At 48.2% G+C, this 26,221-nt stretch overlaps 2 protein-coding genes and 1 long non-coding RNA gene across 5 annotated transcripts in view; 1 reads left to right on the plus strand and 2 right to left on the minus strand.

Annotated features, from left to right (window-relative positions):
- Positions 1-609: 609 nt before the first annotated feature.
- Positions 610-5,566, minus strand: LOC148106969 (uncharacterized). Its single transcript, XR_015723463.1, has 3 exons — positions 5,442-5,566; positions 4,700-4,887; positions 610-1,584 (listed from the first exon to the last, which is right to left on the minus strand). It is a non-coding gene; the product is annotated as an uncharacterized LOC148106969 (long non-coding RNA).
- The window catches only part of ZNF674 (zinc finger protein 674), a 36,951-nt gene continuing 15,943 nt past the window's right edge, over positions 5,214-26,221 (plus strand). Inside the window, exons 1-5 of one of the 2 annotated variants that reach the window (XM_087860279.1) lie at positions 5,214-5,870; positions 6,619-6,762; positions 8,728-8,772; positions 12,764-12,890; positions 13,207-13,302. In XM_087860279.1, coding sequence (XP_087716405.1) covers positions 5,451-5,870; positions 6,619-6,762; positions 8,728-8,772; positions 12,764-12,890; positions 13,207-13,302 — 832 coding nt within the window. In that variant the 5' untranslated portion in view covers positions 5,214-5,450. The remainder of the gene's footprint in view (positions 5,871-6,618; positions 6,763-8,727; positions 8,773-12,763; positions 12,891-13,206; positions 13,303-26,221) is intronic. The other variant, XM_087860280.1, reaches the window with a different exon arrangement.
- Positions 6,723-26,221, minus strand: part of KRABD4 (KRAB domain containing 4) — a 66,671-nt gene continuing 47,172 nt past the window's right edge. For both annotated transcript variants that reach the window (XM_087860303.1, XM_087860306.1), the window contains 2 exons: positions 7,030-7,173; positions 6,723-6,855 (listed from right to left, as the gene is read on the minus strand). In XM_087860303.1, coding sequence (XP_087716429.1) covers positions 6,779-6,855; positions 7,030-7,173 — 221 coding nt within the window. In that variant the 3' untranslated portion in view covers positions 6,723-6,778. The remainder of the gene's footprint in view (positions 6,856-7,029; positions 7,174-26,221) is intronic.

Below are 26,221 nucleotides of genomic sequence, written 5' to 3' on the forward strand. Positions count from 1 at the left end.
ATCCATACTAAAGAAAAACACTGAGAAAAGAAGAGGCAAATGTAACTGGTGAAGGTTTCCATTTGAAGTCAGTGGTTGTTAAAAGAAATTTTTCACAAAAATTTCACAAAAGAAATTAGAGAACGGTATTATATGTATGATCAAATATTCCCAAATAAATTTAGTTATAATAAAGCAAGTTGCTTATGCAAAAGAAACCCCCTTGAAATGAAATGGATGTGAAAGGAATTCTACTTGTTTGCTCAAGGACAGAGATTGTCTTTTGGAGAAAAGACAGGCTTTTATGTGATGCTTAGACTCTGTGTTAACATCAGATTATGCAGAGAGTACAGAGAAAGCCTATGATTTAAATCAATTTACAAATGCATTTAGTTCTGGATTACAACTTATTCAGCATTAGATAATTCCTACTGAATAGGAACCTTGTTAAAGTTAGGAACACGGAGGGGCACCTGGGTGGCTCAGTCGGTTGGATGTCTGCCTTCGGCTCGGGTCATGATCCCCAGGTCCTGGGATCGAGCCCTGCAACGGGCTCCCTGCTCTGTGGGAGCCTGCTTCTCCCTCTTCCTCGGCCTGCCGCTCCCCTTACTTGTGCATGGTCTCTGTGAAATAAATTTTAAAAATCTTAAAAAAAAAAAAGTTAGGAACATGGCCTCAGCCAATACCTACACCTTACTCAACAAAAGAAAATCGACATTGAAGGGAAATCCTGCAAATGTGCTGAATTCGCCAATCCTCACATTTTACTCAACATCACAGCATTCGTACTGAAATGAACATAAATGAAATAATATATAAATGATGTCAATGAGGAAAGAAAGGCCCTTAGACATGACTTCACCCTCATCAATGTGACATAATTCTTGCTGGGGAGAATCCTACAAATGTATTCGATTTGGGAAATCCCAAATACAGACATGGCTGCACTGTTGGAAAGCGTGAGAGAATTCGTCTTGGAGACACCCCGATAAATGTAATGAACGAAGATAGGAAAGAATGTGTTCACCTCCTACTCAGCATCAGCGAATTCATATAAAATAGAGATGATATGCATCTACAGTACAATCTTTTACCCATAGCTTATACTTTATTCATCAACTAATTTATTATGACAACAAAATGAAATGTAAATAATTGTAATTCATGAGTCATCCCTGGCTTAGCATGGGAAATTCACACTAGAGATGGACATTAAGCATTTTGTTCTGTGCTTCAACATTATTAACCAATAGGAAATCCATACGGAGATACCCGAAGCGGGCAGAAAAGTAAAAATCTATTTGACTGTAGGCAATGATTTTCTTACATGAACCAGTATTACAGTAAAAGTTACCCACTGAAAAGATATCTGACAAAAACAACTATTAAAGTCACAGGAGACAGTGACTTCAACAGAGGAGGGGACTATAAAGCACAGATGACTACAGGGACTGGCCCCCAAGACCTTCATTTCTGACTACAGCAGCGCCGCTCACTCTTGGTGTGCTCCCGCCTCTGGCAATCTGCACGGCCGGCCGGACAGAGGGCAGTGCGGTCCAGACAGGAGAACGCCTGCAACTGGCCTTCCATTCTTGACAGCGACTCCTGTAGTTCAAAGAGCAGCAACGCATTGTTTGACGGGCCTGTCACCTCGGCCATTGTGGGGAAGAACTCCGGGAAGAGGCAGGTACCGGGGACCCTCGGCAGAGCACAGCAAGAAAGCAAGCTCGCTCAGCTCCTGCCTAGGGCACGCACCCAGCACCTCCGCCCCTCAGCGGTGGAAAAGCACAGCCGTGCCCTCTGGATGCCGCTGCTCGGGGCTGCAACCCGCGTATTGCTGAGGGCAGAGTCAAACTCGGTTCAGAAGCTCCACCAACTGGGATGGTAGAAACACACTGTAGGTTTCCAGGAAGGCCTCCATCTCTTCCAGGTTGCTTAATTTATTGGCATAAAGCTGTTGATAAAAGTTTCTAATAATCCTTCCAATTTCATTGGTGTTGGTTGTGACCTCTCCCTTTTCATTCATAATTTTATTAATTTGGGTACTTTCTCTATTCTTTTGGATAAGTCTTGCCAGTGGTCTGTCAATTTTATTTATTCTTTCAAAGAACCAGTTTCCAGTTCTTTTGATCTGCTCTACTGTACTCCTAGGTTCTAATTCATTGATTTCTGCTCTAATCTTGATCAACTGCTTTCTCGTGCATGTATTAGGCCTGTCCCTCTGTTGCTGTTCCAGCTTCTTGAAGTGAGAATATAGAAACTGCATTTTAGGTTTTTCTATTGAGTTAGGCTTGGATGGCTCTGTATTTTCCCCTTAGGACTGCCTTTGCAGTATCCCATAGGTTTTGGACCGTTGTGTTTTCATCCTACATTGTTGGTGGGAATGCAAGTTGGTACAACCACTCTGGAAAACAGTGTGGAGGTCCCTTAAAAAGTTAAAAATTGAGCTACCCTATGATCCAGCCATTGCACTACTGGGTGTTTACCCCAAAGATACAGACGTAGTGAAGAGAAGGGCCATATGCACCCCAATGTTCATAGCAGCATTGTCCACAATAGCTAAATTGTGGAAGGAGCCGAGATGCCCTTCAACAGATGACTGGATTAAGAAGTTGTGGTCCATATATACAATGGAATATTACTCAGCTATCAGAAAGAACGAGTTCTCAACATTTGCTACAACATGGACGGCACTGGAGGAGATAATGCTAAGTAAAATAAGTCAAGCAGAGAAAGACAATTATCATATGGTTTCTCTCATCTATGGAACATAAGAACTAGGAAGATCGGTAGGGGAAGAAAGGGATGAAGAAAGGGGGGGTAATCAGAAGGGGGAATGAAGCATGAGAGACTATGGACTCTGAGAGACAAATTGAGGGCTTCGGGGGGGGGAATGGGATAGGCTGGTGATGGGTAGTAAGGAGGGCGCGTATTGCATGGTGCACTGGGTCCTGTATGCAACTAATGAATTATCGAACTTTACATAAAAAACCAGGGTGTACTGTACGGTGACTAACATAATATGATAAAAAAACATTAAAAAAAAACACACTGTAGAGTGAGGACCCATCCGAGCATCTGCACAACGGTGGAATGTGGGTCTCCAAGACCCCTCAAGCTGGATGATTCCTCAGGACTCAGGACTCGGAAAAGCTGTTGTACCTGTCAGTGCTGTGGGGCCTTCTGAGCTGTGTGGTGCACGGTTATGACTTCTGACAGGGCAAGTGTGCCGAGTAGAACAGCAAAGGGAAAAGGTGCAGGGTGAGGTCCAGCAGCACCCAGTCATGACACGCCACTTGTCTTCTCCCAAAAGAGCCCCACGGTCACCGCTTGATTCTCCCGGGAATGGTGTGTGACAAAACCTGCAAAGCGTGGCCAGCCAGGGAAGCTCACCCAAGACTTGGGGTCCAGAGATTTTCTTGGAGGTTGTGCGGGCATGCAGCATGCATGGACTGACTCGAGCTCCTCTGTCTACAGCCCTCCAGATGTCAAACTGACACAGCACGGCCCAGGGCCTCACACAGACAGAACCAGATGTTCACCATAAGTCACACTGTTTGCATAAACTATCGGGCCAAACTGGAACAGCGATGCTTAGAATACAAAAACACTCTGACTAGGCAGAATGTGACAGGGGCTTAGTGGTGGTCTCCCAGGAGCCAGACAAGGACCAGTCCTCCTCGCACGGGATTTTCTGTGGAATGCACGGGCCTTGGGCAATCCAGGCCTCCTAGGTTTACCCTTTACAATTACTTTTCACATCATTAAAAGTCTAGTGGCCGACGGAAAAAATGTTTTCAGTTGAATACAAATGGTGATCCTGGGTGAGGTCGGAACCAGGCATGGGCCCAATCGTGCAAGAAGGTGGCAAAGGGGAAGCCCACACTCCGGGAAGGCACAGCAATGGCACCGGCATGGAACTGAGTGTGGGGAGAAAAGAATGTCAACCGCCACCACACATCGGGTGCCTGCTGTGGGCTAAATCCTGGGCTTGGGGCTCTGAGATGCACCCAACATCAGTCACAACAGCCCTTTAGGCAGGTGGTCTTCAGCTATGACACAAGGGGCCAGCAAGTGGTGGAATGAAGCCTTCTCCCCTCTGAATTGATACATCCTAATACACAAGGCAGAGGACGGACTGAAAGAACACCTTGCACGTTTCTTGGTTCCGAAATGACACGGTCACACTAGAAATGCTGGCGTTGCAGGAGTAAAAAACATGGGTCCTTCCCCAGTCCCCACCCAAACCGTTAGGTCTTCCCTTTGTGTGCAAGTACCTGTCCCTGTCTTATCAGGATCCAGGGAGAGTCTGACCAGGGCCAAAGATCAGGTACTTCTGCAGCTGGGGGTTTCTCGATTGTTCTCGGGACACTACCATACTAACTCTACTAAGTTTTTCCTGCCTCCTCATAGTGATGTCTGAAAAGAAGGTTAGCAGGTCACCCCTCCTCTAGAAATTAACAGGTAGCATCTCCGAGCCTGGCCACCACTTTCAAATGCAGGAAGAATGCACTCACAGTGGGAGGCAGTACCCACTCACTCGCGTGAGGGAGAACAGGCTCTTCTGGGACTCCTACACAAGGCCTGGTCAGTCACTTCCCAGAACTCTGCGCTGTAGGTTTGGGCTATGAACCTCCAAACCACCCGGGGAATGTTAGTGAACTCATAGAGGGGAAAGGGAAAGACAGGGAGAAAGCAGTATGTTCAAACGGGAGCTTACACACGTCTGATGGATCGCATGCTGGTCTTTGTCACAGGCTTCTCCCACAGTGCAGGGCACCTGCTGGCTCTAGCTCAGAAGGAACTGGGTGCATCTGAGCTAAGACCCGACCACGCGTGGCCCACAGAACTGCTTGGTGACCAGGCAGCTACAAGGGCAGCACACACTTGGCTTCTTCTTCCCAGACCCTGACAGAAAGAGAAAACGTTCCTCAAGGGCACGTACAGACTTTTTTAGCAGCCATGCTACCAGTGGCTGCCACGGGCCGACACCGAGGCTCTCTGCTCCTTGAGGCAGTGTTGTTAGAAAGCAACAACCACTCTCGCAGGACGCCCAGGGTCCCTGAAACGGGAGCAACACGATTTATTTCAGGAGAATCAGGCATCGGGGTTTCCTCGTCTGTGGGTGCGGCTGCCCCTCCAGTCCAGCTCCCAGACCCTCCTCGGGGCCACTTCCCCCTGCTCTCTCTGACCCCTGGACCTGGGGCGGGCTGGACAATCAGGGAACGGCCCCGCCCCCAAGATGGCCGCGCCCATGTGCCGCTGAGGACCTCACAGGCACCACTACAGTTTCTCATTCGGACGAGCTGAAGGAAGCGGAGAGGGTGGCTTTGAGGGGTGGAGGGTGCGCAGCGACCTGCGCGCGAGAGAGCGGCTCGGTCTCGGAGGCGGAGGGACCGGAGCCGCTGAGACCTCCGCTGGCACCTCGCCGCCCGGAGACGCCATTCCCGCCCCCGCCGCACCTCATCAGCATGATGTGCGACGCGTCGCGGAAAATGTTCGCGCGCACTAGTCGCTACAGCGCCTCACACGAGCCCCGGCCGAATCACGGTCCGCGACACGCGCCATCTTGGCCATACGCAGTGGGAGGCCCCGCCCCCTCAACCGCTCGTGCGCATGCGCTCCGCTCCGACTTCGGGCAGCAGGGCGACGAGAGCGGAAGTACTCCGCTAACTCGAGGGTGGTGCGAGGTCGCGCCGGTTGTTGTTATACGCCCTGACTGTGGGGCTGTGGGAGTCAAGTACGGGGAGGCGGAGCGGACACGGGCTGCAGGGGAGGGCGGGGGTGATGGCTTTGCGCCCCTGCGGGCTCGCGGCACCAAGCGGCGGGCTGAGTGCGCACAGCGGGCCGGGGGCGACGGCGAGCGATACAGTGAATTTGCTGAGTGCCTAGTAAGTGCGAGGCGTCCTTGGGGTTTCCGGTCATCTTCCCGATAGCCGGTGAGCAGGTGCTACGAGTCTCCTCATTTTCTTGCGAGCGAGAAAGAACAGAAAGGCTCGGACACCTGTCCAAAGTCGCACAGCTGGTCAACCCCGGGGGATCCTTCTGTCTTTTTCCCCCTGCTAGCACTTATGCCTTTCTAACGTTCCCGAAATCCATCAAGTTTGTGTGTGCCCTCTGCCTTCCCTGCTTGACTACAGCTCCACAAGGTCGGGGAACTCTGATTATATTGTTGCCTGATGTATCTGCAGCGCATAGTACAGGCAGAGAGCGGGCCCTCAACGTTTTCACTAAGGGAATAAAAGCGACAGAGCAGGCAATCCGTGATTCCAGAGCAGGGACTATTATGAGAGAAAGCAGTGCTCAGCTCCTTGTCTGGTGGTAATCGGGGTCCTACTAAAGGTTACTCTTCAAACTCAGATGAGGCCTTGTGCGTCCCTCCATAAAGTAAAACATTTGAGTTTTCCTCAACTTTTTTTTAAAAGATTTTATTTATTTATTCGGCAGAGATAGAGACAGCCAGCGAGAGAGGGAACACAAGCAGGGGGAGTGGGAGAGGAAGAAGCAGGCTCATAGTGGAGGAGCCCGATGTGGGGCTCGATCCCACAAGCCGGGATCATGCCCTGAGCCGAAGGCAGACGCCTAACCGCTGTGCCACGCAGGCTCCCCTGAGTTTTCCTCTACTTGACTCCATCATAGGGGTTGCTAGTTGCATCTGCTGTGTGGGCCTTCTTTCCAGGAGCAGGGTGCCTCCCTGAGACCACTGCTCACCAGCTGCAGGTTCCTGCTCACTGGCACCTGGACTTCCTAGTGTGCAGAAGAGCCAGTCTGAGGCCTCAGAAGGTGAGTTCCCCCTGGGTCAGAGGCACAGAGGTGGTGCTGCAGGAATGGTCCCAGCTGAGATGCGTTTGTCTCTGAATCCTTGGGTCCTGCATCCTTAGAAAGAAGAGAACTATTATGAGGGGCCTAGGAGGAGGAGCCTCAGCCCAGACCCAGAGAGCAGGGCAGAGGATTCAGGGTCTCAGGCAGGGGGTGCAGACTCCAGGACAGACCCGGCCCCTAGGGCAGAGGGTGGAGGCTTAGAGGACAGCAGGTTCAAGAAGAACTGACCTGCAGTGGCCTCTGTCCCTCCTCCAGCTGAGAGAGAGCATGTCCCCGGCGTGACGGTGGCAGTCGGACCCCATCGGAGGAGAGAGATGAAACGTGCAGGTGGATGGAGGGATGCTGCCATGAGGACGGTGGCCTGCCACAGTCCTGCAAGGGCAAGATCAGGGTGACGAGGTCACTGCCAGCCTCGCAGGACTCTCTTTTTTTTTTTTTTTTTAAGATTTTATTTATTTATTTGACAGAGATAGAGACGGCCAGCGAGAGAGGGAACACAAGCAGGGGGAGTGGGAGAGGAAGAAGCAGGCTCATAGTGGAGGAGCCTGATGTGGGGCTCGATCTCATAACGCCGGGATCACGCCCTGAGCCGAAGGCAGACGCTCAACCGCTGTGCCACCCAGGCGCCCCAGAATGCCCCCCTCCTTTCCGTTGGCTATTTCTGGCTTTGAGTCAGTCCTAGAGTGAACATCCCATCCACCGCTACACAAATGTTGAATGTCCTCCTAGTCTGAGGAAAGTGCAGCATAGTTTTGTATTGTTTTCTTTTTTCCTTGCTAAAATTTGCAAGTAGTCCGGAGGTACCCTATCTTCCGGTTCTCCTACCTCATTTTGGTGCTGCTGTGACTGGGCCTGAGAGCATGAGTGGTTAAGCTGCATGGAGCTGAACCCTGGTGTCCTGAGGCCGCCACACGAGTTGCTGCGGTGACACCAGCTACTCTGTGCAGAAGCTCCTTGCGGAGACTTTGCTTTGAGAACTGCCAAGCAGAGACACCTGGGTGGCTCAGTCGGTTAAGCAAATGCCTTTGGCTCAGGTCATGTTCCCAGGGTCCTGGGATCGAGCCCTGCATCGGGCTCCGTGCTCCGTGGGGAGCCTGCTTCTCCCTCTCCCTCTGCCTGCAGCTCCCCCTGCTTGTGTGTCTACACATGGGCACTCTCTTTCTGTCAAATAGATGAATAAAATTAAAAAAAAAAAAACGAGGAAGAAAACTGCCAGGCAGGGAAGAGCAGGCAATTGAATGGACATCCTGGGAAAGGAGGAAGTCACGAGCCAGGAACGGGTGGAGGCAGGCAGTGAAGGGCAGTGTGCCCAGGGTGGCAAGGTCAGTGGTTTCCAGCTCCCCGTGGAAGGACAGGTGATGGGTTCTTTACCTCCCTCCCCGCTCCCTGCCCCTTGTCCAGCCCTGGTTTGTCTCCCTCCTACAGACACAGCCAGAGGTCCCGGTCCTCCAGACTCTGCTCAGGGTCTGTCACCTCTGGGGCTCGGTGTAATCCGTTTTCATTTCCATTTTATGAGTAACAATGTTCACATTCAAAAATACCAAGTAAACAAAAGAGGAAAACTGAAATCACCAGTCCGAGAAAACCAGTGCCAACCTGTTAGTAAACGTTCTGGTACACTGCCGTCCCCCACTGTGTACCTGTTGGTGAACAAATGAGCTTGCCCTGCACTTGAGTTTTCGTCATCTGCTTTTAAATACGTTAAGAAATGCAACAGGATTCATTGAGGGCATTTTGGAAGCCCTAAGACACAGGCCGTGTGCAAAGCCCACACAAGCTTATTCGTGTCCCACGGGACCGGGCTCGAGCTCCCAGGCTCGTTCGCACATCATCTCCCCAGGGACAAGGGTGATTGTCATCGGGCTGGTGGGGATGGTCTCGTGGCTGAGTGCACTGATCTCGACCCCCCTCATTCTGTCTTCCTAGATCCCTGCCCTTTGTCCAGAGCAGAACAGGATGGGCACTGCCCAGGTGAGTTCCTCGTTTCCCCCTCCTTGTTTCCAGGGAACTTGAGGCAGCTTCGGGGCATCTGTATAGTAAGCCTGACAAATCTGTCACTCTGCTCTGCTCTGGCTGTTTTCCGTTCAAGCTGTAATTCAGCCCCGGTTCCTCCGATCCTTCCCCTCGCCACAGAACCCAAAACTATCAAACAGAAAAGACAGAAAGAAGGCCAGTGTTCTCATCTACCTCTTCTTCAGGAAGGGCACCTCCTCTTTGTTCTACTTCTCAGGGAAGCTCGTCGAAGCCCATAGACTTGGGTGCTTTTGCCTGACTTCGCTTCCACCTCCCTGTTCGCTTTTCCATTGTGATCAAATAAGGAAAGTAAGTCCATGCTTGACATTCTGTGCACTAAAGAGTTGTCAGAACATCCCTGTTTCTTCCGCCCCCGGTGCCACGTTTCTCCTCAGAGTGCCCGCTGGTAACAGCGTGGTGCTGGTGTGGGGTGGCTGGCTTTCCGCCAGTCTCACGAGCTGAACTCAGGCCCACAGGCCGCGTGGGGTGAGCGTTTGCCTGGGTGCCCTCCCAGCCCCACTCCCGTCTTGCCCTTCCCGCCCGGCTCTTTCTGGGAGCTGTTCCTCAGTGAGGAGGGACGGTTGCACTTTCCGTGCCGCACTCTGGGTGTATCACTCGACTGTTGGCTCTGTTCGTGCACAGTCAGCTTTCGAATTTTCTTTGTTCTCTACGGTGCCTCTTGGATGACTCTTCCTGTGTGTGTTCAACAGTGTGGGTACTTCTGGAGGATACACCTGAAAGTTGGATTTGGGGGTCAAAGGTAGTCACACTTGAACCGGCTGTCCCACATCCTAGACTAGTGGCGACTTTCCCAAAATGTTAAAGACCAGATAATGTCTGTGTTCAGCTTTTCCAGGCCGCTGAAAGTTGAAAAGGGATCCAGTTTGTTTTATGAGGCCACTTAACCTGAAAGTTGATAAAGGTACTAAGGAAATAAATTATACAGCTGATCGATTTGAGACTATGGGTGTCAAGATTCTAAACACTCTGAATAGAGTGTTAATACGTCGAATCGAGCGCTGTGAAAAATGATTTGTACGTATGGTAAAAGATTGAAAGAAAAGCTGGTTTAACAAAAGGTGAAGATTCATTCTCCCTGTCGCCCCATGCCCCATCTCCTTCCTTGTTCCTTACGTTCTTGAGAGATCACGTATGCACATCTCTTTCCACATCAGAATGCCATTTACTTTGGATCTCTTCCTTCTTTACATATTACAGCACATTCTGGACTTTTCCACGAGCATTCCATTTCATTGTGTGTTTGAACAACCCCGGGGTTTGCACCTGGGCACGCTTGCACTTTGGGGCCAGCAAATGCTGCGTTGTGGAGGGCGGTTGTGTGCGCTGGAGGGTATCTAACCGCGTCCCTGCCCTGCCCTCCCTTGATGCCAGTGTCCCAACCCCTCCCCCTGGGGTGACAGTGAAGAGTTTCTACAGACATTGCCGGCTGTCCCCTGGAGGGCTCACTCACCCCGCTGGTGCCCCATTTACAGCAATGGCTCTGTGATATTCCACTGGCTGCAAATACCTTATTGTGTATTTACCTTTGTGCCACGGATGTACCCTGACCATATTCTTGTGCTTTGCTGTAGGAAATGATGCAGCAGTACTGAGCCGCGTATGCTTCAGTGTGTTCCTTGTGAGCGTGTGTCATCTGCAAGGGTCTAGGTCTGGAGGTGAGGGCTCTAGGTCCGACGCTCTGTGTTCGTGGATTTTGACCGCTGAGGGCCTCTGAGCCAGTGATTCCCCTGTGCTCAGCAGTGTGGTCATGGTCCCTGACACCTGAGCTGTCACTTGGGAGGTTGATGGGTGGTGGGTTTTTCTGAGAGCTCCTCCTGGGGCGACACCTGCCTGTCACTGTCCTGCTGCACAAGGCCTGTCCTGGCTTGTCTCCCTCTGCAGCGCTGGGTAACTGGCTGCCCCGTGTGGCCTGTTGGGGCCTGGCGGGTGCCACCTGTCTCCTGGACTGCTGGCCAGCCAGTGAGGGGGGGGCAGGAAGAGATCCAGGGGGTCACCAGGTGGGTCTTGCTCTCTCTCTGATAGGGATCTGGGCACTCAGAAAAGAAAGCTTTTGTTTGGTGCTGACAAGACCAAACACAGACCTTTCCTTTTTCACCTCAATCTGCTGACCAGGGCAGACTCCCACCCTCCTGCTTCCTGTTCCGTCTCCTGCTGGGTTAGCCACGATTAGCAGTTGGGTGACTGAAAGAGCAACCCGGTGCGGCCGCGTTCGGGTGGGAACAGCCCGGTCGTTTCCCACTGTGTCTTCCCTGCCTGTCCTCCTCCAGCGTGGCTCCTCCGCCCTCACACAGAGCTCTGTATCTCTGACACTTCTGGTCAGCACATGTGTAGAAGCTTCCCCACCCAAACAGCTCTCTGCCGCACCAGCTGGGTGTCCTACCCGGAGCTCAGTTTTGACGCCGTCGCCCTAGAGATAGCATGGGATCCCACGGTTTGAGGGGTCAGTCCCACCAGACTGCCCCCCCACACCCCCCTCGGACGCCAGCCCTGAGTTGCGGCCTTTTGACCAGCTGGCTGTGGATCAGAGGGACCAGTGACGCCCTCCTTGGATTCGATTGTTTGCTAGAGCGGCTCATAGGACTCCGGGACACCCTTACTTACATTTCACAGTTTATTAAAGGCTGCGATGAAGGGCACACGTGAACAGCCAGATGAACACAGGGCAAGGCCTGTAAGGCCCTGAGCAGAAGAGCTGCTGTCTGTGTGGACTTGGGAAGCGTCATCCTCCCGGAATATGGATGTGTTCACGCACCTGGAAGCTCCCCGAGACCCATGCAGGGGGGATGGTATGGCGGCTTCCTAACGCAGTGACGCTCAGTTGTTAACTCCATTTCCAGCCCCTCTTCCATCTCTGGAGAAGGGTGGGTGGGGCTGAGCAGTCCAGAGCTTCCAGTCACAGCTTGGCCTTTGTGGTCTGCAGCCCCATCTGCTCACGTCCAGTCACCTCATTAGAACGTGAGATGTTCCAAGGGGCGCCTGGGTGGCACAGCGATTAAGCATCTGCCTTCAGCTCAGGGCGCGATCCCAGCGTTATGAGATCGAGCCCCACATCAGGCTCCTCCGCTATGAGCCTGCTTCTTCGTCTCCCACTCCCCCTGCTTGTGTTCCCTCTCTCGCTGGCTGTCTCTATCTTTGTCGAATAAATAAATACAGTCTTTAAAAAAAAAAAAAGAATGTGAGATGTTCCAGTTCTTCTCTCATGGGGATTTGTAAGGGTTTTAGCTGTGCAACAGGCACCTAGAGCCACGACCAGTGTGTATGTTCTGTTACCTCCCAGTCCTGACCGAAGAGCTGTGTTCAGGACTGTTGTCATAGCTCTGTGTCCTCTGCGAAGCCTTCTCTGCCCGCCCGGAGCAGAACGGACTTCTTTCTAGGCGCCGTTCCTCTACTGCCTCTGCCATTGCCCTGGGAGCACAGGCATCCCGCCCTCCTGCCCGCCCTCCCTTACCTGTGGTTTGTCAGTGTCTCTCCCTCTACTAGACGGGAGCCCCTTCAGTTCAGAAAGTGTGTTTTTATCGTTCTTGATATCCGCTGGACTTCCCAGCTCGGTGTGCGTTCCGTCAGTGAGCTGAAGGATTGCGATTCCAGAGGAAGAGATCTTTACCACCTTCTCTGTTTGTTTGTGAAGTGTAAAATACCTTAGGTGACATACGCGCTCCATACGCTGTACGGTTGTGCGGTGAGCAGCAAAGAGCAGTGGTGTCGGGGCAGGCAGTGCAGTCGTGTTGCCAACGTGCGTGTGGAAAGCAGAACGCATGCATTCATCCCTCTGTCCTCGCTCTGTGACCCTGGGCAGCTGATGTTCCACTGTGAGCAGCCAGTCTGTCCTCTGTCTGGGATCTCCTGGGGTGGGAAGCACATTGACTCTCCACTGCGTGTGAAAGACCAAGCGCGGCACTCTGGGCTGATGAGGAATGTGCTGTTGCAGGAATCCTTGACCTTCGGGGATGTGTTTGTGGACTTCACCCTGGAGGAGTGGCAGCAGCTGGACTCCGCTCAGAAGAACCTCTACAGGGATGTCACGCTGGAGAACTACAGCCACCTGGTGTCCGTGGGTGAGGGACGGCTGCACACTGTGCCTGGGACACACGTGCTCGTGTCACCTCGGCTGCTGCCCGCTCCGGGGCCTCTGAAGCCTGGAATGAGACTGGACCTCAGGCTCACCGCTGAGAAGTCACAGTCCCATGTACACCCCGCCCAGGATGTCTGTGCTCTCGCCCTCTCGGCGACTGTTCTGCACCGAGGGGCACAGAACTGTCCACACGGGGCTGGCTCCAAGGCTGTACTGTCTCTGATTGGCAAGGATAGGTCTCGGTTCCCGGAATGCCTCTGGTATTGCTAATGACGTCCTGTGTCATTTCCCCTCCTCAGGATACCTGGTTCCCAAACCAGATGAGGTCTTGCGATTGGGTCGAGGAGAAGAGGCCAGGAGGGCAGAGGGAGAGCCGCCAACGCGCAGCTACCCAGGTGAGCACGCCCGGGGCAGTCGGGCGGGGCCAGGGACCTAGGAGGTCTGCGAGAGCTGGGCGTCACGGGCATTTCTGGGAGCTCTTGTCAAAGCCCCTAGACTGGGGGACGTGACTTGGGTTCGATGAAACCAGCCGCCGTGGTATCCACACGATGCCCCCTCCCCACCACCCTTCTGCAGCCCCCTGTCCTTCTCGGGGTTCAGACCGTGCGGCCACCGCTGCTCTTCAGATCCCATGTCCACCTTCTGGTAGCCTGGGTGGCCTTCCCCCTTTCCTGCTCCCCCTCCTTTCTGGAAGCTTTGATGGTGTTTTCCCTCCCTTGGTATCGGCCTTTTTCTCAGAAGACATGGGATGTAGGTGTGACGCTTTCTCTTTATTTGTCGTCTGTGGGCCCTTTACATCTGACGCTGGGAGTCTTCTTCAGCCTCAGGGAGTCATTCCGCCTGGCTTGGTGGAGTGGTGGGGACCGCAAGCTTTGCTGGTGGCCTCCAGCTCAGCCAGGCCGGGCAGTCCCCCGTGCTCTCTCTGTGCTCCCGTCGTGCTCAACAGCGTCAGCCTTCGTGGGCCAGAGTCCTCTCTTCTCAGCCCCTCCGTCTCTTCCAAATGTGACTCGACTCTGCCTGTTGTCAGCTTCCTGCTCTCATCACTGCGTCCCTCCTGCTCAGCTATTTTGTCTTCCGTGTCTTCTCTGTATTGACTCAGAACACAAGGGACCTGGAGAGGACATCCCTCCCGGGCAGCCTGCTTCCGTGAGCGCCACCTCCGTCCTGGGCCCAGTGGCTCTTTGCCTCGTTTGTGGGTTTGGTTGGTCTGGCTCTGGGTCCCTGGTGGGGATCCACACACTTCAGATGCCGCTCTTCCCCTTTTTCTGGTGCACTCACAGCGGCTGCCCCGGGCGCCCACCCTGGATGGCTTCTCCAGGACCGGCCTCTGCTGGGCTCTGCACCCGCTCTCTGGGGGCCTCCCTGGGCTAGTCTGCACCCACCTCCCTGTCGCCTCTCCCAGGGCTCTTCGGGGTACAGTGTCCCCTTTGTGCTCCGTCAAACCCGTATCCACCGCCTTGTCCAGATGCATCCGCCTTTCTGCTCTGCTCTTGGCCTGCTTTTCCCACCTCCGGGGTGTCCAGGAATTGAAGTGGCTGAGGCTCCTTCTCAGTTCACTCGTGCCCCGCAAGCAGGAGGCAGAAACTCGGAGGCACAGTCCCCCCTGGAGTCCAGTTCCCTCATATGAAAAACTGTTCTGTTGGAAGGAAGTGCAGCCACGTTGGGTGTGCGTGCGGGCAGGGCGGGGTCCAGGTCACGTCAGCACGTTCCCAGCCGCACCTCCAAGTTCACTTCTTCTCGGGCTTTCTCTTTGTAGTTCTGCTGATGGCTACCGCCTGGGTCCCGGGAATCACTTCACAGCTGCTCTTCTGGAGATTTCTGTTTTATCTCCTCTCTCTGAACAATCCGGCTTTATCTCAGTTACACCTTGGTCTTCTCTCAGCTCTTCACAATGCTCGTTTCTCTGTTGGTACGTTTATAAGGGTAAATAATAGAGCGAAGCTTCTGTTTTTGCATTCCGTTTGGTAACTCTTTTTTCAAAGCTGGCTAAGTGTCTGTGGCTTATTCTCTGCCTAGAACACGGAACCCTAGAGAGAACGCCTGCATCTTACTCTTACCTGTCCAGGTGTGGGGCTGGTGGAACATTCGATAAACAATTTTTCCTTTTGGAGGAGGGCAGAGGGAGGAGGCTCAGTGTTCCTCCACAGCGAGCAGTCACTAGCCCGGCCTTGGAGCTCACGGCCCGGATTCAACTTCTGGCTTCTTTGCGCACTAGCTGTCCCTTGCACACTCGGCTCAAAGTCTCTTTGCCTGTTTGAACTTACGGGATTGTCAGAATTTAATGAGTGAATGAACGTAAAGCACCAAAAAGCGTGCCTGGCCCCCTGGGAGCTTTCGGTAGTGGTTTTCACTGTTTGTATTGTTGTTGATAATAGAGTATGTCTTACTACAGTCTTTGTTAACCCAGGGCGTATCACATGGTGACCTGCGGACCCCTCAGGATCCTCACGGTTAGGCCCCAGCCTGTGGACATTGTTCCAGAAAGCCCGGGGTGGTCCTGGTTTACGAACTGTGACTGACACTGCAGATAGTCTGATGCCCATGGCCAATTAAGAGCCACTGGCTTAAATATTGCAAGAAGCGTTCAAAGGCTGGGGAGGCACAGCCAGGCCTCACCCAGGAGCATGGGGTCAGGTGGGATGAGAAAGACAGGAGCGGGTGGATGGACTCATTACTGGACAGCTTTTTCTCTTCCCCCATTTCTCCAGACTTCAGGCTACTTTGGGACTGCATATTCCCCTGGACCTGGAGGAAATTTCTGGCAGGTCCCAGAAATTCTCTGGTTGTTCTGATGGGGCTCCTGGGCGGCTCAGTCAGTTGGGTGTCTGACACTTGATATTGGCTGAGGTCGCGATCTCAGTGTCCAGGGCTCCAGCCCTGCTTCGGGCTCTCTGCTCAGCGGGGAGTCTGCTTGTCTCCCTCTCCCTCTGCCCGTCCCCCTGCTCTCTCTCTCTCTCAAATAAATCAGTAGATCTTTAAAAAAACTTCTCTGGTCGTTGTGAGACAAGGGAAATCTAGGAATGGTTAGTCTCAAGAGCGGCCTCACTGCAGTAATCCGACTTGTCCAAGCCCATGTAGTTCACTTCCCCTTTTACCTTTATTTCCTTTTCTGTACTTACACTGGGTTTACTTTGCTGTTCTCTGTCCAGCCTTTCCCCCGACATTTTATTATAATTTTCACACAGAACAAGTGAAAGAACTCTAGTTTGAACTCCCATGGCGTTCCCCCTAGGTTCTACAATGAACATTTTGCTGTATTTGCTTTTGTCTTGTCTGTGTACCAATTCCTCTGTCCTTCCATCAGTCCGCTTTCTTTTTGTGATGAGTTTCTCAGTAAGTTTCAGAGATCGGTACACTTCACCCCTAAATACTTCCATAGGCGTATCATTAACTAGAGGTCACTACTAGTTAATATTGTTTGTCCTTAATGCTTAATAGTTACTTTAATAAAAGGAAATTCATAAATAGCACCATATGGTATTTGGTTGTATGTAATAATGTTTTAATGAATTCCCATATGTGTTTTCCATGTGTTTTCATTATGTATTTATGCGGATGTGAGTGTTGTTTTTTTAAGTGAGGTTTATTGAGGTATAACTTATATGCCCTGAAGTTCACCTTTGTTATGTGTATATAGTTCTGTAGATTTAACGAAGATTTAGTCATGTAACCACGAACACCAGCAACATATCGGACCTCTTTATTCCCCTAAAGCATCCCCTTGTGCCCCTATGTAATTAAAATTCTTTCTTACTTCCATATCTGGGATTTGGATTTGGAATCTTCTCATTTCTATTCTTCTCATTTATTCTTTCTAGAATATCCTATAAAATGCATGTAATAGTAAATAATTTCGTGTGTCCTGGTTCTTTCTCTTACCTTAATGCTTTTTAGGTTCATCCATGTTTGATGTATATCAGCATTTTGTTCCTTTTTGAAGGTAAATAATGTTATATCTGTTTATTTACTAAGCAGTTTACGCGTATTTGAATTGTTTTGAATTTTTGGTTATTATGAAAGAAGCTGGTATGAACATTCATGTCCTGGTGTTTGTATGGACACGTATTTATCTTCTTGGGTAAGTTTCTGGACTGGAATTGCTTGGTCATAGGGTGAATGTATGTTTAGCTTCACAAGACATCACCACACTGTTTCCCAGCACGGCTGTACCATTTTTGTCGACCATCAGCAACGTGGAGACTTCTAGGTGTCTTGCATCCTTGCTAGCACTTGGTACTGAGTATTGTTAGTCTTTCTTTCTAGTAGCTGTGTTGGAGCTTCTCATTTTGATTTCAATTTGCATTTCTCCCATAACTAATGTTTAGCATCTTTTCAAGTGCTTATTTGCCATCTCTACATCTTGGGTGAGCTGTTTGTGGTAACGCTTACCGTTTTTGTTGCTATCAAATGGTTAAGAGCTGTTTATATATTGTGGATGCCAGTCCTTTAGCAGCTATGTGTTTCCCATGTGTCTCCCCCCAGGCTGTGGCTTGTTTTTATCTTCATAGGGTCTTTCAAAAAAAGACATTCTTTATTTTGATAATGCCCAATTTATCCAGCTTTTCTTTTACGATCCATGCCTGTTGTGCCCTATTAAACAATTCTCTTTCTACTCCATGGTAACAAAGAACTCCTCGTATGATTTCATTCAGAAGATTGACAATTTTAGTCCTTATATTTAGGCCAATGGACATGAGAGAAGTACTTTAATACCTGGTGTGAGGTAAGGATCAATGTTCTTTCTTTTTGCCTATGCATATTCAATTACTCCAGCAGCATTTTCGAAAGTGCTGTATTTCCTCTATCAGTTTACCTTGGCCCCCTTGTTGAAAACAGTTGAACACATATGCGTTGGTCTACATACCACACTTCTTAATTACTATAGCCTTACATGAAGTGTTCAGATCAGATGATGTGCATCTTCCAGCTTTATTCTTCCTTTTCATAATGTCTTGGCTATTCTAGGTCCTTGATAGTTTCATTTAAATTTTAGAATCAGCTTGTCAGTTTCTACATCACAGCCTCCGGAGATTTTGTTTGGGATCGCATTAAATCTGTGGATCACTGAAGTACTAACAATATTGAGCCTTCCAATTCATGAACACGATGTATCTCTCTATTTATTTAGGTCTTTTAAAATCCATTTCAGTAATATTGTAGTTTTGATGGCACAGGTCTTACACAGGAAGTGCAATTGTAATTTATTCTATTTTCAGTATATTTACTTTTTGTCAGTATCTCATTTTTTTAGTTTAATAGTTGCTCTAGGGATTAAGATACACAGTTAACCTTTTACATTCTGCTTAGACACGTATTTTATTTTGCTTTTTTGTTTTTATAACTTTGAATTTTGATATAGTTTCAAATTTACAGAAAATTTCAAAATCAATACCAGAAACTCCTTGTAGACTCTGCCCAGATTCACCAGTTGGTTGCATTTTGCTCTGTTCGCTTTGTTGTCTTCTGTGTCTATATCTATCTATTATCTATATGCATGGACTTACATTTAAATGCACTCTTATGAACCACTTAAGACTGGAGGTGCAATGTCCCTTCACCCATAACACATCACTGTACATTTTCTAAAAACCAGGATTCCCTTTTAAAACCCACTGCGGTCATCACAATTGGGAACGTTCACATCAATACACACTGTCCGTATTCAAATGTCACCAGCTGCTCCAATGATGTCCCACTGGGGGGCCTTGGTAACTGAGAAGGTTGCCATGGCAACAGATTCTGGCAGCCTTGTCAGCAGGCAGCAGCTCAGAGGAGGCTGGGCTGTGCCTCCTGGGGAACAGCCTGGGGGAGGAGGGCCCAGAGAGGGGGGCAGGAGGGCAGCCCACACCAGGCTTGGAGATGGTCCTTGCCTGAGGGTCAGAGTTAATGGAGCCTTGGGGACCACACAGAGTGAAGTTCCTCCTGGCTACTTAGATTTATGTTTTAACATTTCAAACAATACGTAGAAGCTTTAATATAGGTCCTTTTTTTTCTTATAATAATTTTTTATTACATTATGTTAGTCACCATACAGAACATCCCTAGTTTTTGATGTAAAGTTCCATGATTCGTTACTTGCTTATAACACCCAGTGCTCCATGCAATACGTGCCCTTCTTAATATCCATCACCAGCCTATCCCATCCCCCCCCAAGCCCTCAGTTTGTTTCCCAGAGTCCATAGTCTCTCATGGTTCATTCCCCGTTCTGTTTACCCCCCTTTCTTCCCTTTCTTCCCTTTCTTCTCCTACCGATCTTCCTACTTCTTATATTCCATAAGTGAGTGAAACTATATGATAATTGTCTTTCTCTGCTTGACTTATTTCGCTTAGCATTATCTCCTCCAGTCCCGTCCATGTTGCTGCAAATGTTGAGAAATTGTTCTTTTTGATGGCTGAGTAATATTCCATTGTATATATGAACCACATCTTCTTAATCCAGTCATCTGTTGAAGGGCATCTCGGCTCTTTCCACAATGTAGCTATTGTGGACAATGCTGCTATGAACATTGGGGTGCATATGGCCCTTCTCTTCACTACGTCTGTATCTTTGGGGTAAATACCCAGTAGTGCAATTGCTGGATCATAGGGTAGCTCAATTTTTAACTTTTTAAGGGACCTCCACACCGTTTTCCAAAGTGGCTGTACCAACTTGCATTCCCACCAACAGTGTAAGAGGGATCCCCTTTCTCCACATCCTCTCCAACATTTGTTGTTTCCTGCCTTGTCAATTTTTGCCATTCTAACTGGTATAAGGTGGTATCTCAATGTGGTTTTGATTTGAATTTCCCTGATGGCTAATGATTTTGAACATTTTTTCATGTGTCTGTTAGCCATCTGTATGTCTTCATTGGAAAAGTGTCTGTTCATATCTTCTGCCCATTTTTTTAACAATATTTTTTATTATATTATGTTAGTCACCATACAGTACATCCCTAGTTTTGATGTAAAGTTCCATGATTCATTACTTGCATATAACACCCAGTGCACCATACAATACGTGCCCTCCCTAATACCCATCACCAGCCTATCCCATTCCCCCACCCCCTCCCCTCTGAAGCCCTCAGTTTGTTTCCCAGAGTCCATAGTCTCTCATGGTTTATTCCCCCTTCTCTTTATTTTTTGATGTGATTATTTGTTTCCCGTGTATTGAGTTTGAGAAGTTCTTTGTAGATCTTGGATACTAATCTTTTATCTGTATTGTCATTTGCAAATATCTTCTCCCATTCCGTGGGCTGCCTCTTAGTTTTTTTGACTGTTTCCTTGGCTGTGCAGAAGCTTTTTATCTTGATGAAGTCCCACAAGTTCATTTTCTGTTTCTCTTGCCTTTGGAGATGTGTCATGAAAAAGTTGCTGTGGCCGATGTCAAAGAGGTTGTAGCCTATGTTCTTCTCTAGGATTTTGATGGATTCCTGTCTCACATCGAGGTCTTTCATGCATTTGGAGTTTATTTTTGTGTATGGTGTGAGAGAGTGGTCAAGTTTCATTCTTTTGCATGTAGCTGTCCAATTTTCCCAGCACCATTTATTGAAGAGACTGTCTTTTTTCCACTGGATGTGTTTTCCTGCTTTGTCAAAGATTAGTTGCCCAAAGAGCCGAGGGTCCATTTCTGGGTTCTCTGTTCTGTTCCATTGGTCTGTGTGTCTGTTTTTGTGCCAGTACCATGCTGTCTTTGTGATCACAGCTTTGTAGTACAGCTTGAAATTCGGCAATGTGATGCCCCCAGCTTTGTTTTTCCTTTTCAACAATTCCTTGGCGATTCGGGGCCTTTTCTGGTTCCACACAAATTTAAGGGCTGTTTGTTCCAGTTCTTTGAAAAATGTCATTGGTATTTTGATCGGGATGGCATTGAACGTGTAGATTGCTCTGGGTAGCATAGACATTTTGACTATGTTAATTCTTCCGATCCATGAGCATGGAATATTTTTCCATCTTTTTGTGTCTTCTTCAATGTCTTTCAAGAGTGATTTGTAGTTTCTAGTAGTTTCTAGAATATAGATCCTTTACCTCTCTGGTTAAGTTAATTCCGAGACAACGTATGATTTTTGGCGATATTGTAAATGGAACGGATTCCCTAATTTCTCTTTCTTCAATCTCATTGTTCATGTATAGAAATGCAACTGATTTCTGAGCATTGATTTTGTATCCCACCACATTATTGAATTGCTCTGTAACTTCTAGTAGTTTGGGGGTGGAGTCTTTTGGGTTTTCCATATAGAGTATCATGTCATCTGCGAAGAGAGACAATTTGACCTCTTCTTTGCCGATTTGAATACCTTTTATCCCTTTTTGTTGTCTGATTGCTGTTGCAAGGACTTCTAGTACTATGTTGAATAATAATGGCGAGAGTAGGCATCCTTGTCGTGTTCCTGATCTTAAGGGAAAGGCGTCCAGCTTTTCCCCATTGAGAATGATATTTGCTGTAGGCTTTTCATAGATGGTTTTTATGAGATTGAGGAATGTACCCTCTATCCCTACACTCTGAAGTGTTTTAATCAGGAAAGGATGCTGTATTTTGTCAAATGCTTTTTCTGCATCTATTGAGAGAATCATATGATTTCTGAATTTTTCCTTCTGGATAAAATCTAAGACACTGATCAATTTGCAAATGTTGAACCACCCTTGCATCCCAGGGATGAATCCCACTTGGTCATGATGGATAATCCTTTTAATATACTGTTGGATTCTATTAGCCAGGATCTTGTTGAGAATTTTGGTGTCCATATTCATCAGGGATATCGGTCTGTAATTCTCCTTTTTAATGGGGTCTTTGCCTGGTTTGGGGATCAAGGTAATATTGGCCTCATAGAATGAGTTTGGTAGTTTTCCTTCTGTTTCTATTTTTTGAAACAGCTTCAGGAGAATAGGTATTATTTCTTCTTTGAATGTTTGGTAGAATTCCCTGGGGAATCCGTCAGGCCCTGGACTTTTGTTTTGGGGGAGGTTTTTAATCACTGCTTCAATCTCTTCATAATTAATCGGTCTGTTTAAAAAATCAATTTCTTCTTGTTTTAGTCTTGGTAGTTTATAGGTTTCCAGGAAGGCATCCATTTCTTCCAGGTTGTTTAATTTATTGGCATAAAGCTGTTCATAAAAGTTTCTAATGATCCTTCCTATTTCATTGGTGTTGATTGTGACCTCTCCCCTTTCATTCATAATTTTATTAATTTAGGTCCTTTCTCTGTTCTTTTGAATAAGTCTTGCCAGTGGCTTATCGATCTTACTTATTCTTTCAGAGAACTAGCTTCTAATTCTGTTGATCTGCTCTACTGTGTTCCTGGTTTCTAATTCATTGATTTCTGCTCTAATCTTGATCAACTGCTTTCTCGTGCATGGGTTAGGCCTGTTTTTCTGTTCCAGCTCCAGCTTCTTGAGGTGAGAATATAAAAACTGCATTTTAGATTTTTCTATTCTTTTGAGTGAAGCTTGGATGGCTATGTATTTTCCCCTTAGGACTGCCTTTGCAGTGTCCCATAGGTTTTGGACCATTGTGTTTTCATTCTCGTTGTTCTCCATAAATTGTTTAAATTGATTTTTAATTTCCTGGTTTACCCAATCATTCTTGAGCAGGATTGTTTTTAGTTTCCATGTGTTTGAGTTTCTTCCAAATTTTTCCTTGTGATTGAGTTCCAATTTCAAAGCATTGTGGTCTGAGAATATGCAGGGAATAATCTCAGTCTTTTGGTATCGGTTGAAACCTGTTTTGTGACCCAGTATATGGTCTATTCTGGAGAAAGTTCCACGTGCATTCGAAAAGAATGAGTATTCTGTTGTTCTGGGGTGTAGTGTTCTATATATATCTATGAGGTCCATCTGGTCCAGGATGTCATTCAAAGCTCTTGTTTCTTTGTTGATTTTCTGCTTAGGTGATCTGTCTATTGCCAATAGTGGAGTGTTGAGGTCCCCTACTATTAACGTATTTTTATCTATATGTCTCTTTATTCTGGTTAAGAGTTGGCTTGTGTATCTTGCTCCTCCCCTGTTGGGGGCATATATATTTATAATTGTCATATCCACTTGTTGGATACATCCTTTAAGAATAATATAGTGTCCTTCTGTATCTCTAACTACTGTCTTTAGCTTAAAATCTAATCTGTCTGATATGAGAATTGCGACCCCAGCTTTCTTTTGAGGTCCATTGGCATGAAAAATGGTTTTCCATCCCTTCACTTTCAGTCTGGATGTATCTTTAGGTTCAAGATGAGTCTCTTGTAGACAGCAAATGGATGGGTCATGTCTTTTTATCCAATCTGCAACCCTGTGGTGTTTTATGGGAGCATTTAGGCCATTCACATTGAGAGTGATTATTGAGAGATATGTCATGTTTCCTGTGAAGTCTTTGTTTCTATAGATTGTAAATTTCTGTTCTGTATCACTCTTGGGGCCTTTTTACTTTTATAAAACCCCCCTTAATATCTCCTGTAGGGCTGTTTTGGTGGTTACGAATTTGGTCAGTTTCTGCCGAACCTGGAAGATCCTTATCTCTCCATCAATTCTGAATGACAGCCTTGCTGGATAAAGGATCCTTGGCTGCATGTTTTTCTCAGATGGAGCTTTAAAAATATCCTGCCAGCCCTTCCTCTCTTTCCAGGTCTGTGTAGACAGGTCTGACGTTATTCTGATATTTTTGCCTCTGTACATGAGAAATTTCTTCGCCCTGGCTGCTTTCAATACTATATCTTTGGATCTAATATTTGCAAATTGCACTATGACATGATGTGGCGTAGGTTTGCCATGGTTGACCTTGGGAGGGGTCCTCTTTGCCTCTTGGACACGAATGCTTGTTTCCTTTGCTAGATCAGGGAAGTTCTCAGCTACAATTTGTTCAAATATCTCTTCTAGATCTCTCTCTTTCTCCACCCCCTTGGGGATGGCGATGATTCTGACATTGGAACGTTTCATTGAATCAGTAATCTCCCATAATTTACATTCTTGAGATTGGATTTTTTTGAGCAAAGTTTCTGTTTTAAGGAAGTTCTTAAACTTCTCTTCTACCATCCCATTCTCCAGTTCACTAATTCGTTCTTCTGCCTCATTCACCCTGGCCATCAGAGCATCTAGTTTTGACTGCATTTGATTCATAGCATTTTTAATTCCTGCCAGATTCGCTCTCATTTCCGCCCTTAGAGAGTCTATATTCTCGTTAATGTTTTCGTTAATATTTTTTCAAGTCTACACATCATCTTGACCATTGTTACCCTGAACTCCATTTCTGACAATTTGGTTATATCCATATCCATCAGTTCTGTGGCAGAGGCCACAGACTCATTGTCTTTTCTTTTCTGGGGGGTATTTCTCCTTCTCGTCATTCTGATGAGGAGAGGTTGCGGGGTTGCCCAGAGCCCAAATTATTGACCAGGGCACAGGCAGTGTGCACTTGTTTTATAGGGACCTTAGGGATGTGGGCTTCTTGATTTTTCAGCCTGGCTTCTGGGGGAGGGGCCTGCCACGCTGATATTCAGGCAACCCTGTTTGGGTAGAGTCACCCTGTCCCCTGTGAGGGGGGATGGGGATGGGCACAATGTGAGCCGGTATTTCCAGGCTTTTGTTCTCTGGCGGCTTTCCCTGGCCGTTTGCTGTGCCTCTTCTGAGAGTCAGAGCAGCAGCGGCCGAATTTCAGCCTCTGTCACAGAACAGAGAGATCGCAGTCCGCTCTCCACTGAGCTCTCTTGGCCACTTTAACTCTGTTTCTGTCGGTGCTGCTCAACCCTGCAGCGTCCTGGGTTGTGCGCCCCACACCTGGCGTCCCAGCCCTCACTTCATGTCTCTGTCCTTTGTGCTTCTAACACTGCCAGCTGCCCCCGGTTCCCGCGCGCTCCCGAGCTCCCTGTTTTAGTGTGGCTCGCGCGCACTCTGGAGCACCCGTTTTCAGTCTGGTCACGCACGCTCCCAAGCTCCAGGTTTCAGTCTAGTTCGAGTGTGTGCTCTGGAGCTGCGGTTTTTAGTTTGGACGCACGTGCGCTCCCGAGCTCCCGGTCTCAGTCTGGTTCCAGTGAGCGCACCGGAGCTCCGTTTCAGTCTGGTGGCGTGTTCCCCGGCTCACGGTCTCAGTCTGCTCTCTCGCGGGTGCCCATCCGTGAGTCCACCCACTCCCCCGTGCAGGTGGCTACCCCTTCCCGGCGCCCGATCGCGGCGGCTCCCTCCCCCTTCCGTTCATCTTCCCATATCTATGCGCGGATTCATGGCTCCCCCTTCGTACCTCAATACTCAGCGCTGGAGATGTTCATTTGTAGAGATCCAGATGTATCTTCCTGTGTCTCAGGCTGGTTCCGTGGTTGTTCAGGATGGTCTGGTACCTATCCAGCTCAACTCAGGGGACCGGCTGAAAAAGGGGTCCCCTACTCCTCCCTGTCAGAATGTTCTGTGAGTGATCTGGCTAATATAGGTCCTTTTACCTTATCTCCTTTATGTTATAGTTTTCAAATGCATTATATCTATATACATTTTAACCCCCCAGACAATGTTGCAATTTCAACTTTCAACTACCATACATTATCTTAAAGAATTCAAAGGGAGAAAAATAATCTGTTATACTTACCCAGATATTTTACCATTTCTGCTGCTCTTTATTTATTCCTGAAGTTCTGTGCTTCCCTCTGATATTATTTCCCTTCACTCTGAAGATCTTGTATCATTCCTCTTAGAATAAATCTACTGGTGACACTATGTCTTCACTTTCCTAGTGTGAATTTAATTTCATCTTCATCCTTAAAGGATATTTTTGCCGGATACAGAATTCTGTTGACATTTCTTCACCTTTACTATTTTTAAGATATTCCGTTATCAGTGCACCTGGGTGGCTCAGTCAGTTAAGCGTCCGACTCTTGATTTTGGCTCAGGTGATGATCTTGGGGTTGTGAAATCAAGCCCTGCATGGGGCTCCATGCTGGGCGTGGAGCATGCTTAAGATTCTCCCTCTCCCTCTGCCCCTCCCCACCCTCCCTCTCTTAAAAAAAATTCTGAAAACAAAAAAAAAGATGTTCCATTATCTTCTGGCCTCCATTGTTTCTGATGACAACTTCACAGTCATTTGGACCATTATTTCCTCATATGCAGTGTGCTTTTGTTCAAAGTTTTTTTTTCAGCTTTGCTTTCTAGCAATTTATTGTAATGTTTCTGGGGGTTTCTTTGAATTTATATTTTTTCTGGTGTGCTGAACTTTTTTTTTAATTTCATTTATTCATTTGAGAGAGAGAGAGCAGGGGAGGAACAGAGGGAGAGGGAGAGGTAAACTCTGTGGTGAGTGCAGAGCCCGACACGGAGCTGGATCCCATGACCCCAAGATCATGACCTGAGCTGAAACCAAGAGTCAGACAC

This window comes from Ursus americanus, chromosome X (genome assembly GCF_024610735.1).
Source record: "Ursus americanus isolate L20-20 chromosome X, mUrsAme1.1.p, whole genome shotgun sequence".
Taxonomy (NCBI): domain Eukaryota; kingdom Metazoa; phylum Chordata; class Mammalia; order Carnivora; family Ursidae; genus Ursus; species Ursus americanus.